Raw genomic sequence first — 16,896 nt, 5'->3', positions numbered from 1 at the left:
GCCGCTTATCCCCACAAGGCCAGCGGGAGCGCTGGAATCTGGAACTGGTCGCAGTCACGTTTACACTTATTGGCAATTTAGAGGCTTCAATCAAAATACAAACCCAATGAGTTTGAGATGAAGTGGAGACATTGGGTTGATTCTAGATAAAAAAAATAAATACAATGGTTGGAAAATCCTGTTCAACCTACATTTTAATTGAATACCCAACAAATGCTAAGATATTTAATGATCAAATTGATGAAGATCTTGAACTTATAAATATGGGTGCAACAGATTCCAAAGAAGTTTTGAACACGTGTCCTCAGAACTATGAGGCAGATGTGCTAACCAGTAGCCTTCTGTGTAAAGTGGTGGGGTGGTTGTTTTTTTTTTTTTTTTTAAATCCAAACACTTGCATCCATCCATTTTCTGTATTGCTTATACTTGCGGGGTTTGTTTGTTCACACTCCCATTCATGCCTACGGGCAATTTAGAGTCTTCAATCAACTGGGATCCATTACTGAACCAGACTGCACATATAGACGAATACCTTGATTTGTAAATGACGTCATGTCATTAAAGATCCTGTATTTGGCTATTTAGACCTCCATAGAGTGACTCCAATGTAGATTTAGTATGAAAGTGTCCATTTCAATTTTAAGAACGCCTTGGTTTTGTCATACAAGTGGCGCCCCTGACAGCAACTTCTGTATTGATTTTGCATGACTGTAAATATTCCAATGCTATGTTGCTTTAATTACGTTTTGCCCTGATTACTGTTGGCAATATTCACAGTGACAAAGGGTTTTATGTCATGCTTATCTACATATTGTAATGGTTTTGATACCTCACTGGGCAGCACGGTGGGGCAGCTGTAGAGCATAGGCCTCAGAGTTCTGAGGACTGGGATTCAAATCCCGGGCCCTCCTATGTGGTGTTTGCCTGTTCTCCCCGTGCCTGCGTGGCTTTTTTCCGGGCACTCCGGTTTTCTCCCACATCCCAAAAACAGACATTCATTGGAGACTCTAAATTCCCCCTAGGTGTGATCGTGAGTCCAACTGTTGTCCGTCTCCATGTGCCCTGCGATTGGCTGGCAACCAGTTCAGAGTTAACCCCGCTTCTTGCCCGATGACAGCTGGGATAGGCTCCGACATTACCGTGACTCTCGTAAGGATACGCGGCTTAGAAAATGAATGAATGGATGGATGGATAATTAAAAAAAAACAGTAGTGAAAGATCTAACGTCATCAACTGAACAGTGGTTGACTTCTTTGTCATCTGCTGACTGCGTTGCTATTTCAGTTTTGGGGGTGCCCCCCTCGACGACTTCAGTCCGAGAGGGCTGCAGAGTACACCCCCCTGCGGGGAAAGCACTTAAAAATGAGGTTACGTCTGAATTGTTTGTTGTGTTTGTTCTCATTTTGGCCGTAGATGTCGCTCTGGAGGCGAAGTGACGCCTTGCGGAGCTGCCAGTCGCGACTCGCGAGCAGAGGACGCAGCTGTCACGCGCTGCACCAACAGTCCATCGAGGCCAATCGGTTCGAATGAGGATTTGGTCGTAAAATGGGAATTAATTTAAAATTCTAAACAAATAAGCTAGCCATTCGCGAAATTTAAGTCGTAGCCTGGCGCGTATCGTGCTCCTCGTGTTTGGGCTCGGCGTGTTACCGGGGAGACTGTAGTTGAGCAAAAAGCCACACTCTGGAGAAGTGTGGTGGATGTCTTAAGCGCACCGTTAAGGAATCGAAAAGCACTTGGACATTGTTTTACAACTACGAACTGAAGCGGCCATCGTCATAAGAGCCAATCCAAACATGGTAAGTTTTTGGCCTAGCTAGTCCGCTAGCTAACGTGCAACAACCTGTTCCTCCTTTTTAAGTACACACGAGTCCGAGTCACACGTAAAACTGCCAGAAGGTTCTAGTAACTTTAATACCATCCGTGTTTTTCTTGGAGGATGTTCTTATAAAATAAATGATGATTTTTGTGTACTATTCCGTCTCAGTCAAATGCCCAAATGTTTAACCTTTAAAAGGTGAACAACAAGTCACGGTCACTAGTAAACAGAAGACAGTTAGCTAGCTATGGCGGCTATTCACGCTTCACCTGTCTTTAGCTGGCATCTTAAACATAGTCATTTGTCGACCGCGGCCAGTTTAGGGGCATGTATGTGCAAGGTGACACGACTCCGATCGCTTAACGGTTTCTTTCGTCATTTTTAATTTGAAATATATGCGTAATGTGCAGCAGGCCTACACGTGACTCGCTTGTGTTAGCTGTTATACAACTGAAGCTAAGCGGCTATCAAAGAGCCTCGCGATGAAGGTTACGCTGTGACATGAGGGGGGGTGAATAAAGTGCCGGCCCCAGTTTCGACTTTAACCTGCGCGCTGTGAAGATATTTACTGATTAACATGGCTATGGCTGCACGGACTCATTTAAGCGTCTTCGCGTAGACATTTGGAGTTTTTTTTTTTAACGTCAGCGCCACGTGCTCCAACGCGTTCCACAACAGCGACGGTCCGAGCTTTTAAAAGAAAAGCAGCGGTCGAGCACATTCTGGCCCTCAATTGTGTCTCGTTTTACATGTAATATCGATTAGAATACTTTGTGTGGTTTTAAACGAGCACAATGCTTATTGGAATGACGTAGGCACACGCGCCCGGCTTGAAGTCAGGCTGGATGAAAGGCTTGCGTGTTGAATGGTTTCTACGGAGACCAATGAGGCTCAGGCTTGTGTTTGCGTAGTAGTCGTGCGAACCAAACCGGATTATTGGTTTTCAGGTTAATGAGCCTTTGTTTTACTAGTCGAAGTGTCTCTGTGGACTGCGGACGCGGAATGTGGATGTTATTTTGCCATGGGGATTGGTTACACTGACATTTGAATCCCTGAAATATAACTTGGTGTTAATTCAGCAGTATCTGAATGGTATGTAGCTTTACCTGAACATTTGGACTTTTTCTTCCTTGCTATATACTTTGCTGTCTTGGGTATATATATTCCTTGTTTGAAGTTACTGCTATAGTACAGTTTACAGTATAGTATAGTAATCTTAATGCCCTTTTTCTCTATTATTTGAATTCATTTTGTTGGGGAAAAAAAAGCAGGTTGGAAAATAGTTTTAGCATTTATTTGAAATCCTTAATATCCTGCAAATATGCTTTTTCTCTGGACAAGTAAGACAATTGCACTGGACTGGTTGAACGACCGGGGCACACTCGTGGAACAGGTTCTTTCTTGTCTTATACTCACGCGCCCACACGTTCAACGCATTGGCCCACGAGGCCCCCTCTACCACTCTGTGTCACTTAACGCGCACACAACAAAAATTGTTGCTGCATGGAGAATGCTGCAAAGATCTCTCGTGATTGGCCCATTTTAGTCACATGCTGTGATGACGTACTCAGCGTTCCTTCTGGTTCAACAAACTACATCTGCCGCCTTCTAGAGCAGTTTTGAAGCATAATGTATCATGTGTCACCTCGGACCATTTGTTCTAGCAGTCACTGTTCCACGGTCACCATTATTGTTGCTTTGTTTTTTGTCAGGGAAAGGAAAGCAAAAACGTCTATCGTAAATGGCCCAAAAATCCACAGAAAACAAACAACTGTGTGACATCCTAGCCGATACCAGCTGTAGCGTTACACCCAACTTGGGGAACTGCAGTACATTTTCAAAACTGCATACTTATGTTGCGCCAGAGTATAAGGCAAGCTTTGGTGGGTCAGCCGCAGTGACGTCAGTGCGGTGGCCGCCCGTGCAAGTACAAAGTAGCCTTCACTGTTTGGGGGGGGGACATCTGAGCTAGGTCAGGTGAGTCTCAAGCATGGTGATCCTCATCTTAGCCAGGAACTGTCAGATGCTCAGGGCATTTTGAGTACGTGAAGCAGCCACCAGTTGTCCTGCACCAGCTCTACTTAGACTTCTTTTGGTGAATGAGGCAAACACTGTGGGATCACTTTGTCAGCATCCTGGTTGATTGTCTGGCTCACCTTGAAGGGAAAAACTTTGAAATACGCCATGACACTGGTGCGGCGACTTTTCTAACACTTCGTATGACATTTCTACAGACTAGTAGTGCAAAATGTTAACTATAGTAGAATTTTTATAGTCACTTACTAGCTGCTTTTCTCAACTTTAAGGCTGAGAACTTGTCAAACGTGAACCCTGCCTCTTGCCCATAGTCAGCTGGGATAGGCACCCTGTACCCCAAGTGAGGATAAGTGGTACAGGAAATGGATGGGTGTTACATTTGATTTTTGTTTTTGTGGGGTACTGGCAGAGTTTTGAGGCAGAAATATTTGCGTCAACCTATTTTGGAAGTTGATTTAGCTGAGTTATTCCTAGGATTCATTTTTTTCTCTTCCAACCTGTGCATTTCTTTTGATATTGTAGGTCACTACCAAGGAAACTGTTCTGAATCCTAATGCCAAAGTGTGGCAGGAGATTCCTGCCCACCAGAATGACATGTCGGAGGGGACAGATAATTCCTCTTGGTTGCAGACCTATCCTCACAATCCTGACATGACTCAAGGTAAAAACCTTTCGTCTTGTCGCAATAGGCTTGTAAATTTAGTTCCACCACACAAGACATCTATTTATAAAAAGTGAAAGCCATATATTGCTTATGTGAAAATGTTACCCTTTCTCTCTTCACCTCCCATATTAGAGTACCCTGATGTTCTCTCTCCTGTGGGAAAAGGATGCGACTCGGACTATGCCGACAACACTGACTACGGCTGTGTGCCGACAGAGGACAGTGTGAATGATACCGACACATTTGATGCAGGGTATTTCGCTATTAACCCACAAAGTGAGGCAACTTTTGATATCAACCAAGTACAACCTATGTCGGAGAGTTTAAGAGAGTCTTTAAAGAAAAAGCTGGAGTTCTGCTTTTCAAGGTGGGCTGTCTGACTGTGTAGAAACAGATGTGTATTTCCCCTCCTGTATTGAATTCAGATCGTACTCTAGGGATTTTTGTTTTTCCAGAGAGAACCTATCAATTGACCACTACCTGATATCTGAGATGGACAGTGATCAATTTATTCCAATTTGGACCGTAGCATGCATGGAGGAAATCAAAGCCCTCACCAATGACATGAATCTCATTGTGGATGTACTGAGAGGTACCGTTTCTCCGTTAAAAAATTGCAATACAAACGATAACTTTGCGGGCTGGGTGTGTCTGTCGTAAAAAATGTTTGGGTTGTCCTAGTTAAATTTCTGCACCCTTATTCAATAAATGGAAACTTGTCTAAACAGTGTTGGAACTTTTACCTTCACCACTTTGCTTGTAAATGTTGAATTGAAACCCAGATCGATTGATTTTGAACAATGCATCTCCAGAACTGCGTCGAATGTTTTTATTTTCATATTTGGTCTCTGTTACAGAATCGCCATTGGTTCAAGTTGATGAGGCTGGAGAGAAGGTTCGTCCAAATCACAGTCGCTCCATTATTATTCTGCGAGAGGTGCCAGAGACAACACCAGTAGAGGTAAAGATGTGTATCACATCATCACATATTGCATATTGTCATGCTTCTCACATTGATCCCACATCTCCTTGCATAGATCAATATTTGTTTGGTGGAGAAAAAAATGTTAATTGAAGTGACATGTTGGTGAGAATGCGAGGAGAGCTGTATAACATGTTTTGCAACTCTTGCAGGAGGTGGAGAATCTTTTTAAAAGTGAACAGTGCCCAAAGGTGTTAAGTGCTGAATTTGCACACAACAGCAACTGGTACATAATGTTTCAGTCTGATATGGATGCACTTAAGGTATACAGTTATTTTTGTTTTTCAAGCATCATTACTTATTTTGATTGCCAAAAAAAATCGTATAAGAATATATAGGGGAAAAAAATACTGCTTGTTTTTAGTGTAAGAATTTTTTCTGTCCTCAGGCTTACAGATATCTGCGCGAAGAAGTGAAAGTGTTTCAGGGGAAGCCAATCATGGTAAATGATGTGCATTACTGTACTTGATAAACAAGTCGGTCTACTGTAATTGTTTTCAAAAGCAACCCATTGGAGAGATTTTTTTTTTTTTAAATATTTTTTTCCCTGTCCCTTAAATGATGCTGTTATGACCCCCGGTGATGATCAGTATCGCGCTTAGAAGGACCCAGATGCACTGACACTGGCTGGGGAGGATCTTTGCTTTTTGTTTTTTTTCTCCTTTTTTCTGTTCTCTCCATTTTCATCCCTCCTCTCCTCTTCCCCCACTGTTTCTCTTATCCCACCTTACCTCCCCCCCTTCCTAGCCAGCCCAGTGTTTTATGGCCTAATGACCGTGAGATTATGAGATCTGAGGGGTCAAAGGTTGTCAATTATAATTCTATCATTGGAAATTATTTTGATTCACAAGTTTAAAAATCTCGTCATTACTGCTTTATCATTCCAGGCTCGTATCAAGGCAATCAACACATTTTTCAGTAAGCCGGGCTTCAGTAGTATTGACCCGAGTGTGTACAACCAGCAGGCCCAGCCCCACGTTGCATATGGCTCCCCTTTATACATGCCGCAGGTGTACAGTGCTCAGCAGCAATACCCAGTCTATCCGGCCCTGGCCCAGCCCTGGAATGCTACAACAATGCCTTACTTTGAAACGCCTCTGGTAAGCACAAAAGATTGATTACAATCATTTGATTTAAACTTTGTCTGGCAGCTAAGGCAGATGTTTTATTTTGTATTTTACTCTGCTGTTGGTTTAGCATTGTAAATGAAAATCTAGCACAGTAAAACCAATAAAAAATAATCTACAAACAGACAAAAGTTGATGGTGTAACAGTTGGTGTAATTACATTGCAGTACAGTATTTAATTGAACATGGTGAATTCATTATGAAGAGTTATAAAAAAAAAAAGGTAGAGGGGTCATGTAAAATTTCACCTCATTATTTAAACAATGAACATGTACAGTATGTGATCATTATACTGTGATTTTAATATGTTTTCACTCTTACCACTGTGGTACCCAGGCACCATTCCCAAACAACGGATTCATGACCGCTTACAACAGTGTGGGGAACTATAAACCAAATTCAATTCCCTTGTGCAGGAACCGGTAGGTGACGTTCATGATTACAAGATGACTCTGTTTTAGGGGTTAGATTTTTATTTTTTTTATTTTTTGTTGACTATAATGTGATGGAAGTCAATAAATTGTTTCAAGTCTTTTTTTTTTTTTTTTTCAATACAGTAAACCCTCACCTTTTTTGAGCCTCAAACTGGTTTTACATACATTTTGATGGGCCGGCATAGAAAAAAGTAAAAACAGAAGATTTAAAAACTACCCCTCCATCCATTTTCTTTGCCATTTACAAGAGTCGCGGGGAGTGCTGGAGCCTATCCCAGATGTCAACTGGCTGGAGTTGGGGTACACCCTGTACTGGTTGCCAGCCAATCGCAGGCCACATGGAGACAGACAACAATCACACTCACAATCACACCTCGGGGCAATTTAGAGTGTCCAATTAATCTTGCATGTTTTTGGAATGTGGGAGGAAACCCACGCAGGCATGGGGATAGCATGCAATCTCCACACAAGCAGGTGCGGGATTGAACCTGGGACCTCAGAACTGTGAGGCCAACGCTTTACCAAAAGTTCCAACACTGTTTAGACAAGTTTCCGATTTAAAAACTACAGCTCACCATTTCACACAGCAGTTGTTTTTAATAGGACCCCTGCCTGTGTTCTTCAAGGAGCCAGCCATTCTTATCTTAGGTCCCATGTAGGTTTTTAGGAGAGAGCAACTGGAATATTAAACATTTTTCTTTTAATTTTTTTGCATTTCACTCGTGCTTTTATTATGTTAGGGCACAGACTATCGTGTTTTGCAAGTGATTTTTGGCGACAAAGATGGCGCGCTGTACTTCTGCCTCCATTTCTTTTTACAATCCTGCAGTCCCCTTTGGTATGAGTATTTCAAAATAAGCGTTGATGAGAGTAGCTGAAGCTAGCCAGACTAACAGCTCCTCTCATCCCGCCTGTGTTTGCATGTTCTCCCCGTGCCTGCGTGGGTTTTCTCTTGGCACTCTGGTTTCCTCCCACATTCCAAAAACATGCATTAATCAGAGACTCTAAATTGCCCTTAGGTGTGATTGTGAGTGCGACTGTTTTGTCTCCATGTCCCCTGCAATTGGCTGGTAACCAGTTCAGGGTGTACTCCGCCTCCAACTCAAAGATAGCTGGAATTGGCACCAGCACTCCCGGAACCCTTATGAGGATGAGGAGCTCAGTAAATGGAGTATAATAATCTCCGACCCAGTCAGCTGTATGAGGACTGTTGCTGTGTTGGCTGGAGATTTCGTTGCTCAAACGCATGATAGTCTGGTGATGGCAGCAGACTGGCAAGTTAAATGTCCTATAAATTATCTGGTTTGAAGACAATATGTGATGAGGGATTAGTTGACTTTAAGCTTTAATTGTAAACTAAGTTGGTTAGTCAACCAAAGTTCTAACATCACTGTCCTATTTTTTTCCTGATAGCCCTCCTGTGTGCTTCATGTGTAACATTTAGATATAGTACTAAAGAAATGTCTTATTTTTTTTTTTTCATGTTCCCAGGAATCATTTAAAGGGACAATTGAGGCCTGGTGACCCACTCACATCTCCATTAATGGCTCCTCCAGCTCTGATGGATGGCTTGTTGAGACCATTGACCTCACAGCCTCTTCAGAACCCTGGGACCTTGGTTGAAAATACTTCAGCTAGGATACCTTCCCTAGCCCCCAAAAACACTTTACCAAAAGATACCATACACAATGGGGATTTGTGCGGAGATGGACGAGCTAGGTTTGTAAAAGTCAATTTGGTAATGTATTTTACAATATCAGTGTATCCAGAAAATTTTCATTTCTTTTTTCCCAGGAGAAGTAACTACAGAGGCATGAGGAGAAAAAGAGATGATGAACATGCTATGGTCAGCAACTTTTTTTTTTGTAACTTAATAACTGAGAACGCATACAAAACATAAATATTGTAGTTGGGATGGTGTATAAAATAGGGGAAAACAACAGGATTGAATTATTTGGAAGTCCTTTTCAACCTATATTCAGTTGACTACATCACACATTTTTTTTCTAAGTATTCACTCATTTGGAATTTGATTCCTCTAACACTTTCTGAAAAAGCTGGGACAGTGCACCAAAACACTGGAAAAGTTTTACATAATCTTTCCTTTTTGGGAAATGAGAACACTAATTGTTTAATCTTTGTATGGTAGTTGAATTTTTTCCCCCCATTCTTGCTTGATGGACAACTTCAGTTGCTCAACAGTCTGTAGTCCCCATTGTCATATTTTGCACTTAATAATGCGCCGCACCTTTTCAGAGGGGGACAGGTATGGAATGGGGTGGGAGGTTACACTGCGGGTATGTGCCTCCCCACTTTTTACCCTGTGTGTGTGATGTGCCCCTTTTTAAAGGCATTGATATTTTCTAAATTCGTTCTCGTCACGTGCTATAATTTGAACCATATATGATGATAAACCCTCAATTTCCTGTGCTTATGTAGTTGCTCACGAAGTGAACCACACCCCATTCTTATGAACAACTTAGCCTTTTGGGGATGCTCCTTTTATACCCAATTGTAACATGCCACTATCAGACTAAGAAACAAACTTGGTCTTTCACGTAGCACTATGTCAGATTATTGCCATGCAATCTTATCGTATCTGTCACCCACTAGAAACAGTCAAACATTGATACCACCGTATCCTGTTTTCAGATCACTGGCCTTTATCTTGTCAAATCAAACAATATTGTGGAGTTGGGCCCATAAAAGGTGACTGGAAACACTGCTACTGTGGTGATGATAATTGATTGCTCTCAATATATTGTGTCACGGAAAAATGAACAAAATGATGACAAATGTGTGGTGTCATCATCCGGCGCTTGGGAGAGGACATTTTGGGATGTCCGTTTAAGGAGGACTTATGTTCTTCTAATTTTAAAATTGCTCGTAACCAGACAACAAAACATTATGTAGCCCAGCAAGCTGATGCTAATACAAACATTTGTATGTAAACATTGTGGTGTTCTGTCGAATCATGCTCTAAAGCAGGGGTGCTCAATGCGTCGATCGGGAGATCAGTGTGCCCAAAAAATAAGACGTCAGCCAATGTTCCCGTTACACTTTGCGCATGGGCAATTGTGCACGGAACTTTCTCTAACGACAGCTGCTCCGCCACACATTTTTTTTTTCTCCCCTAGCTTACTTTACACCCGCTGCACCTCCCTCCCCTCCTGCTCTTAAAGACGTAAACTCGTAATTACAAATGTTACAGTACTTAGGCACCCCATCAATGTGTTTAAAATGACAGCATCCACCACCGTTGCTTTAGTTAGCAACACAGTCTGGGCAACGTAGAGCACAGACGAGCTAGACATGCTGCTTATGTTTACTTTCGATATTAAGGGAGAAAGTTAAAAAAAGAAATGCTGCTGTTTTAAGATGCAATGACTGCCCCCCAAAGCGAGAGGCTGGCTGCTTGAAAAGTAGATCTTGGGGTAAAAAAAGTCTGGGCACCCCTGCTCTAAAGCTTTGGTAAATATTGGTCTGTGCACTAGGATAAATGTTGACAACAGTGACCAAGTTTGTTGACAATGGCAAGCAAGGGAGACAGTGCGCCAGTCACAATACGCAGTTGTATTTGGGGAGGTCTGAAGGGACACTTTTGCCATTAATATGCCGCGCTACACGGGCAATATCGCAAAAAATCAAATATGCTAGACTTTTCCTTTTGCCATCATAAGACGATTGTAGGGCACAATTTTTGGTTGTGGATAATGTCACCCTACAAGGAGTTTTGTTCTTCCTGACAAACAATGTTGGGCTCGATCTTGGAAATCGCTCAGGATAGCAAACAGTCTTTTGCCTGTCCCAGCTTTTTTTTTTTTCAATATTTTAGGGATCACATTTGAAATGAGAGAACCTGTGGGGGTTGGGGGGTGATCATAATGTTCTTGAGTTTGAACAATAAATGTCTTTGTAGGGCATTCAACTGAATACATCTTAAATGATTTGCAATCATTGTATTTTAATTCATTTTTACACATTGTTCCAATTTATTTGAACTTGGGTTTTGTCTGTATTGTCTAATACAGTTGCCTAAATTAATATCGCAGAAGCCAAATCCTGTGACAGAAGTCGAGGCACCACCTCCACCAAATTTTGACCTGGCAGCTTCCAATTTCCCTCCACTGCCAGGATGTGTCTTTAGTGTAATGGAAGAGAAGACACCAGAAATGCGTTTGTCTGATGTTGTACGTGGTCTAAAATTGACCACTCAGGTAAGTACATGCATCTCTGATAATCAACTTCTACCGGGTGAATCATGTCAACTTTTATCTTTACCCTCTTCTATACTTTTCCAAGGTTGAATGCAATAAGATAAATGAAAATAAAACTTCAAACATCTCAGAACCTCCAGCTCCAAGTCCTGTTAGCCAAGATGTCACACCTTGTCCAGTGGCATCACAAACAGCCGAGCCTATTACAAGGTTGCGCTTCCCTAAATACCTGGTGTTTAAAATAAATAAAATTATTACATCGCACGTAAATGTAAGTCCTTGTGTTTTAGCATTTCTTCAACAGTCGAGGAGGAGGTGGGTGAGGCTAGCACTACTATTCCAAAGGAAGAAGAGTCATCGGCCATTAAGTCTGTCACTCCAACTGAACGCGTTCCTTCCACTGAGATGGTCTCTGAAGTTGCAACTCCCCTGTTTCACACCTCAGAACAGGTAAAGACCCACGTTTCACTTGGGTAACGTCTTTGCAATATTAACTCTTTGTCACCCACTAATTAATCTTGCACCCTTTAAACAGTTAAAAAAAAAACAAAGAAAGCATACGTAGCATAAATGAAAGAGTCTGAATATATCCTCAGATTTCAGAAAGTGTGTATGTGTCCCTCCAATAATGTCAGCACTCAGTCTGACATTGAGTGAGTATTAACAGTAAGTAGGATAGATAATCAGTTCTCTAACGTGTGACCTAATTTCTCGATGGTATGCAAAAAAGTCAGAAGTGTCCATAGCCCTTGGGGGAGTCAGCAACTTTCAAAGCAAACCATCATCAAACCAGTTGTCGTCTCCTAAACCAGAGATAATTAATTGGCTCGGATGTGTGCGTGTGGTTGCTGCAGTTAGACAGAGTTTGCTAGCCAAATTGAGCGGCATGAATTGAATTAGTTCCGACATCTAATGCTGGAGCCATCCTGCTAACACCAACGAGGAGGTAGTTCAAATTTATTGGAGGCTGAAACAAAAACTGACAAAACAACATTAATCCTAAGTGGAAAAAATCCATTTAAAACATATTCATCTCTCCCAAGTTCTTCAAATTGGAATATTAAACATTGTGAGCCCTCTATTTCCTGTCAGCTTGCAATTAAAGAAGCCTTTGGCCAACAATGCAAATGTATGTGACACCATACATAGTCCACATAAGTAAGTTTCTTTCGGCTTGTCCCGTTAGGAGTTGCCACAGCGTGACATCTCAGATGTTGTCTGGCACTGTTTTTATGCCGGATGCCCTTCCCGACGCAACCCCTGATGGGGAGTGGAGGCTGCAGAGGGATACGAACCCACAACTGCTCGTTTACCAAACAAATGCTCTAACCACTGCACTATGGGGCCTCCATACATATTTACATAGTCCACATATGGTCTTATAATCCATCCATCCATTTTCTCAGCTGCTTATCCTCACGAGGGTCGCGGGAGTGTAGGAGCCTATCCCAGCTGTCAACAGGCGAGAGGCACGGTACACCAGGAACTGATTGCCAGCCAATCGCAGGGCACATCAAGACAAACAGCCGCACTCACAATCACACCTAGGGGCAATTTGGAGTGTCCAATTTATGTTGTAGGTTTTTTGAGATGTGGGAGGAAACAGGAGTGCCATGAGAAAATCCACGCAGGCATAGGGTGAACATGCAAACTCCACACAGACAGAACCCTTTCCACCTGAGGCACCCTGCCGCTGTTCTTATAATACAATATAATATTACAGCCAAGATTCAGCCAATCTTTTTTTCTTTTTTTTTCCCCTCACCTACAGTACTTGACACAAAATGTAGCCACTTGCAGATATAATGTACGTACACTGGCATTAATATACAACGCGTACGTGACTGTAAAGTGTCATATTCAGGATGCTTACTTAAGCTCTCTAAAGTGTCTCAGCGTGGCCATTTTTTTGCCATTAACAGGTAGCTCTACTGTATATGCCAGGGCTCAGCAAACTTTTTGAGGCTGAGGGCTAGTTCATGAGCACCAATCGTATGAAGGGCTACGTGACCTGTTTGTGGCAAATTTCAGACTCGGTTCATTACACGTACATAAAATATTTTTGTTTTAATTTATTGCAGTAAATGACATTACAGGTATTTTAAAATTTTTAATTCACGTAAGCAAGTCAGATTCTCAAATTTAAAGCACAAATAATGGTAACAATTTTTGGCCCAAGGTATTTTTAGAACATACCTCGCGGGTGCCTTATATGGTCCTCGCGGGCTACCATTCGCCTGTGGGCACCGCACTGGTGACCCCTGCTATATACCAATAGTATTGTATTGCCTTTGGAAGTGGTCAAGGAGGATGGGAGTCACCAATGTACTTTCAGTTGCTTTATTGAATTCGCCAGCGACACATGATCACCACAAACTACCGAGCTGCTTTGAGTCAGAACTCACGCCAACAGTCTTCCTAGCTTGACTTAGACATCACAATACTGACCCCTGCCCACCCTCTTAAATAAGTAAAAACATAATTACAGGTTCAGTATCAAACTAAATTAGACTAGGAAGGGCAACAGTGAGTGAATAAGTGAAATAAACGGATCCCTGAGGCAAAGGGGGGGAAAAAAGAAGTTTCATGGACTTGAAACATTTGCGCATGCATTGCAGCCCTAGTTAATATAGTACAGGACATGAATCAGAATAGGATCTAATGGCCGAGTATGCAACAACACACAAGGAATATGTCTCTGGCAGCTGGTGCCGCCCTGGTACGACATTCATGTTGAGTACTGAGAACAAATTAACAAGAACGAAGAACAATAGACATTCAATTAATTGGAACTATTCTTTATAAGAGTCACAGTTATTTAAGATGCAGAGACTTCTGGCATTTAAAGTAGTTAAGAGTACGTCAAGGCCTCACATTATGTTAAGCTTATACAGAGTGCTCTCACCCGTTTGTGGTTCACAGTTATCGACTAGTGCAATGACAGTTGTGCAAAGGGAGCAGTTTAAAGTGACGAATCATGCGATAATCTACAGTATATATTACTAATGCTGATTGCACCACCAGGATGTGAGGGTGTGTCCCAGCTGTGACGCAAGGAAGAAAATAGTAGGTTCACTGATCAAGAATTTAATTACTTACTTGCAAGAGGGAAAAACCCGTTTGAATGCCTGCTAGTTTTAATTTGCATTGATCAGTAATGGCTACCCAACGGAAGGAGCTGGAAGAGCTGGTGCCCAGTATGGGGAGGGTCCAAAAAAGATCCTGGCCGCTCTGGTCGAAGTTTGGCTTCAAGGGTGTGAGGACAGCAAAACAGTGATGTCAAGCTTGAAATATGGGATTAATGAAGTCGACTAATTGGTTCAACCTCTCATGTAGTGTAGTGTAGTGATTAACATAAATGAGCACCCCCCAAACAGAAATGAATAAAAACTGTGTGTATTTATGTGTTGAGTGCTGTGTCTTACATGTAATCTTGGTGTAAAATGTTCATCTTGACATGTACTTTCTTTCCTTTCTTGCCACTCTAACTAGGAGCCCAAAAAGCTGAGCTACGCAGAGGTCTGCCAGCGGTTTGCTAAGGATGGACCACCAGCACAGACACCTTCTCCGGTTCCCCCTGCCGCTGCTGTCGTTCAGCCCCTTCAAGAGCTCAAGGTAAACCGAGGAGAGGAGCCCCGTCCCAATAACAGGCCCGCCGCAGATAAATCGGACAAACGTGGAGATGGCTGCCCTTCTCGTCAAACCACGCGCACATTTTACGGCTTTAATCGATATGCTCGAAATGGAGGTGCGGGGATGAAGATATGGGAGCATCCCAGAAACACGGGGGGAAACGCAGGCAAACCCTTCTCCCCTCAGCGTGGAATCAGGAGGAGTGGCAAGGAACAGAACATACCCCCAAGGTCATCAAAATTAAGTGAACAATCTTGAAACCATGATGAACTGAGACATTAATTTTTATTATAAGAATATTACTAAAAGATAGACTGTAAATAGGAATATTTTAGTTTTAAGATGCTTCTGACAGAAGTCTTGTGTTGGCTTGTGTAAATTTTTCTTAAACGATGCCCTTCTCATTTTCTGAATTATTACTTTTTTTTTTTTAATGAGCTTTATTCATTTGTGTAGTTTGTGTGGCCGGTCAAGCCATTGCAGTGACAAAAAAAAAAAAAAAAAGATAGCATCTCAACATGAAAAAAAGGAAAAAAGTCCACCATTATTGACGGGTAGCACATAGTCTATAGCAGCAACATGAAGTGCATCTGAACTAGAAATGTTAAAAGGAAAATTGAGAGAGCCTCTTTTGAGCAACAGAATTTAGAAGTTGTAATTTTTTTTTCCTGGCAGTCATGCTGCTTTAACTTGTCAGGTGGAGGCATTGGTGAATTGCAAAGTCTTTCAGCCTTTGTGAGTTTGTCTTTCACTACTAGTGGGTTTCCAGTTATGGAGTAAAATAGTCGCCAACCTCTGAAATAAGGTTCAATGAACTGTAAATGCTTATGGACTCCAGAGTATTTTGCTTAATATGTTGCTTCTATAGTTTTGTCCACTGGGATATCTCACAATGCTCGGTTGCAGTTTTGATGGCAGCTTCGTAATGTTCAAATACAATACCAGTGGCATTCTCTGAATATGTTCATGATGATTAGCATGCTATCACATATTTTCCTTCAGTGATTTATGCGACACTATTTTCGTGGTCAACGAGTTAAAATGACTTTTCACGATTATGTTGAAAGTGCTGAATAGCTTTGACTTATGTTTGTAGGGTTTTGCCACATTGCACCCATTTTTTTTGTGTGTGACAAGTTTAAGGCAATACTGTTGAAAATGACATTTCCTGTTTGTAATAAAAATGAAGGTCTAATTTTACTTTGTCAACATTTATAGACCCTAATCACAAACTGCTTCATGGGTCGAGCTACCTGTTTTGCTCAACAGAAGACCAGTTATGTACCTTTTTTTTAATAGACTTTGTTTTGAACATAATGTGACCCGATACTTGGACTAACATGAAACATGTATTAAGAATGAAATTTATGTTGATAAAACATGTCATGTAAAAGTAATCAACCTGTCAGGTGTGGCTGTACATGTTAATGCTCTTTGATTTCTTTTGACTCTTGAATGAATGTTTTTAATGTTATACCACTTTTCTGTTTGATTTTATGTGGTAGTTTTTTTTAAAGTAATTACTACTGTAATAGATGTCTGTTGTGATATTTCAGTGTTTAACTTTAGGTTATGTTGAATATTTGGAAATAGCCATAGGTGTTAGCAGAGAAATATTTTACTGTACTTAATGAAATGGATTTTTTGTCTAAATGCAAAAGTGTTTTTTTTTTTCTTTTTTTCCCCACTATATATTCAAGTGGGCTTGTTAACAATCCAAGGTCTGGAGTTCAAACTTTTCAAAAATTGTAAATCATTTAGCGTTCAGATGATAAAACTCATCCCACTGTGGCTTTGTCTTCTGTTTTGGATTTAGAATCATGTTAAAGCAAACTCAAATGCCTTATTGTTTCATTTGAAGTCGACCCCATTATATCTGAAACGCCTTAAGCCTTCCGCTTGTCACGATGAAACATTTGTAAATGGAAATTACACACTGGTATGACGTAAAGTTTTTATTTTGGAGCGCGATGAATGAAAGTA

At 41.4% G+C, this 16,896-nt stretch overlaps 1 protein-coding gene across 3 annotated transcripts; it reads left to right on the top strand.

The window, feature by feature from the left end:
- Positions 1-1,403: 1,403 nt before the first annotated feature.
- larp4ab (La ribonucleoprotein 4Ab) lies at positions 1,404-16,704 on the top strand. Of its 3 annotated transcripts, none has more exons than XM_061832938.1 (15): positions 1,404-1,799; positions 4,379-4,517; positions 4,653-4,887; positions 4,976-5,112; positions 5,378-5,481; positions 5,655-5,765; positions 5,891-5,944; positions 6,390-6,602; positions 6,966-7,051; positions 8,555-8,782; positions 8,858-8,909; positions 11,116-11,280; positions 11,366-11,490; positions 11,571-11,730; positions 14,773-16,704. In XM_061832938.1, exons 1-15 carry the CDS (start codon positions 1,797-1,799, stop codon positions 15,169-15,171), a joined length of 2,211 nt encoding a protein of 736 aa, XP_061688922.1. In that variant the 5' UTR covers positions 1,404-1,796; the 3' UTR covers positions 15,172-16,704. The 3 variants fall into 3 exon arrangements, with proteins under 3 accessions (XP_061688922.1, XP_061688920.1, XP_061688921.1); XM_061832936.1 differs by having other exon boundaries at positions 11,095-11,280; XM_061832937.1 differs by lacking the exon at positions 1,404-1,799 and adding an exon at positions 2,707-2,911 and having other exon boundaries at positions 11,095-11,280.
- The last annotated feature ends 192 nt before the right edge of the window (positions 16,705-16,896 follow it).

Source organism: Syngnathoides biaculeatus, chromosome 10 (assembly GCF_019802595.1).
Source record: "Syngnathoides biaculeatus isolate LvHL_M chromosome 10, ASM1980259v1, whole genome shotgun sequence".
NCBI lineage: Eukaryota > Metazoa > Chordata > Actinopteri > Syngnathiformes > Syngnathidae > Syngnathoides > Syngnathoides biaculeatus.
The sequence above is the reverse complement of the archived record's forward strand: the minus strand, read 5'-3'. Positions and strand labels throughout refer to the sequence as shown.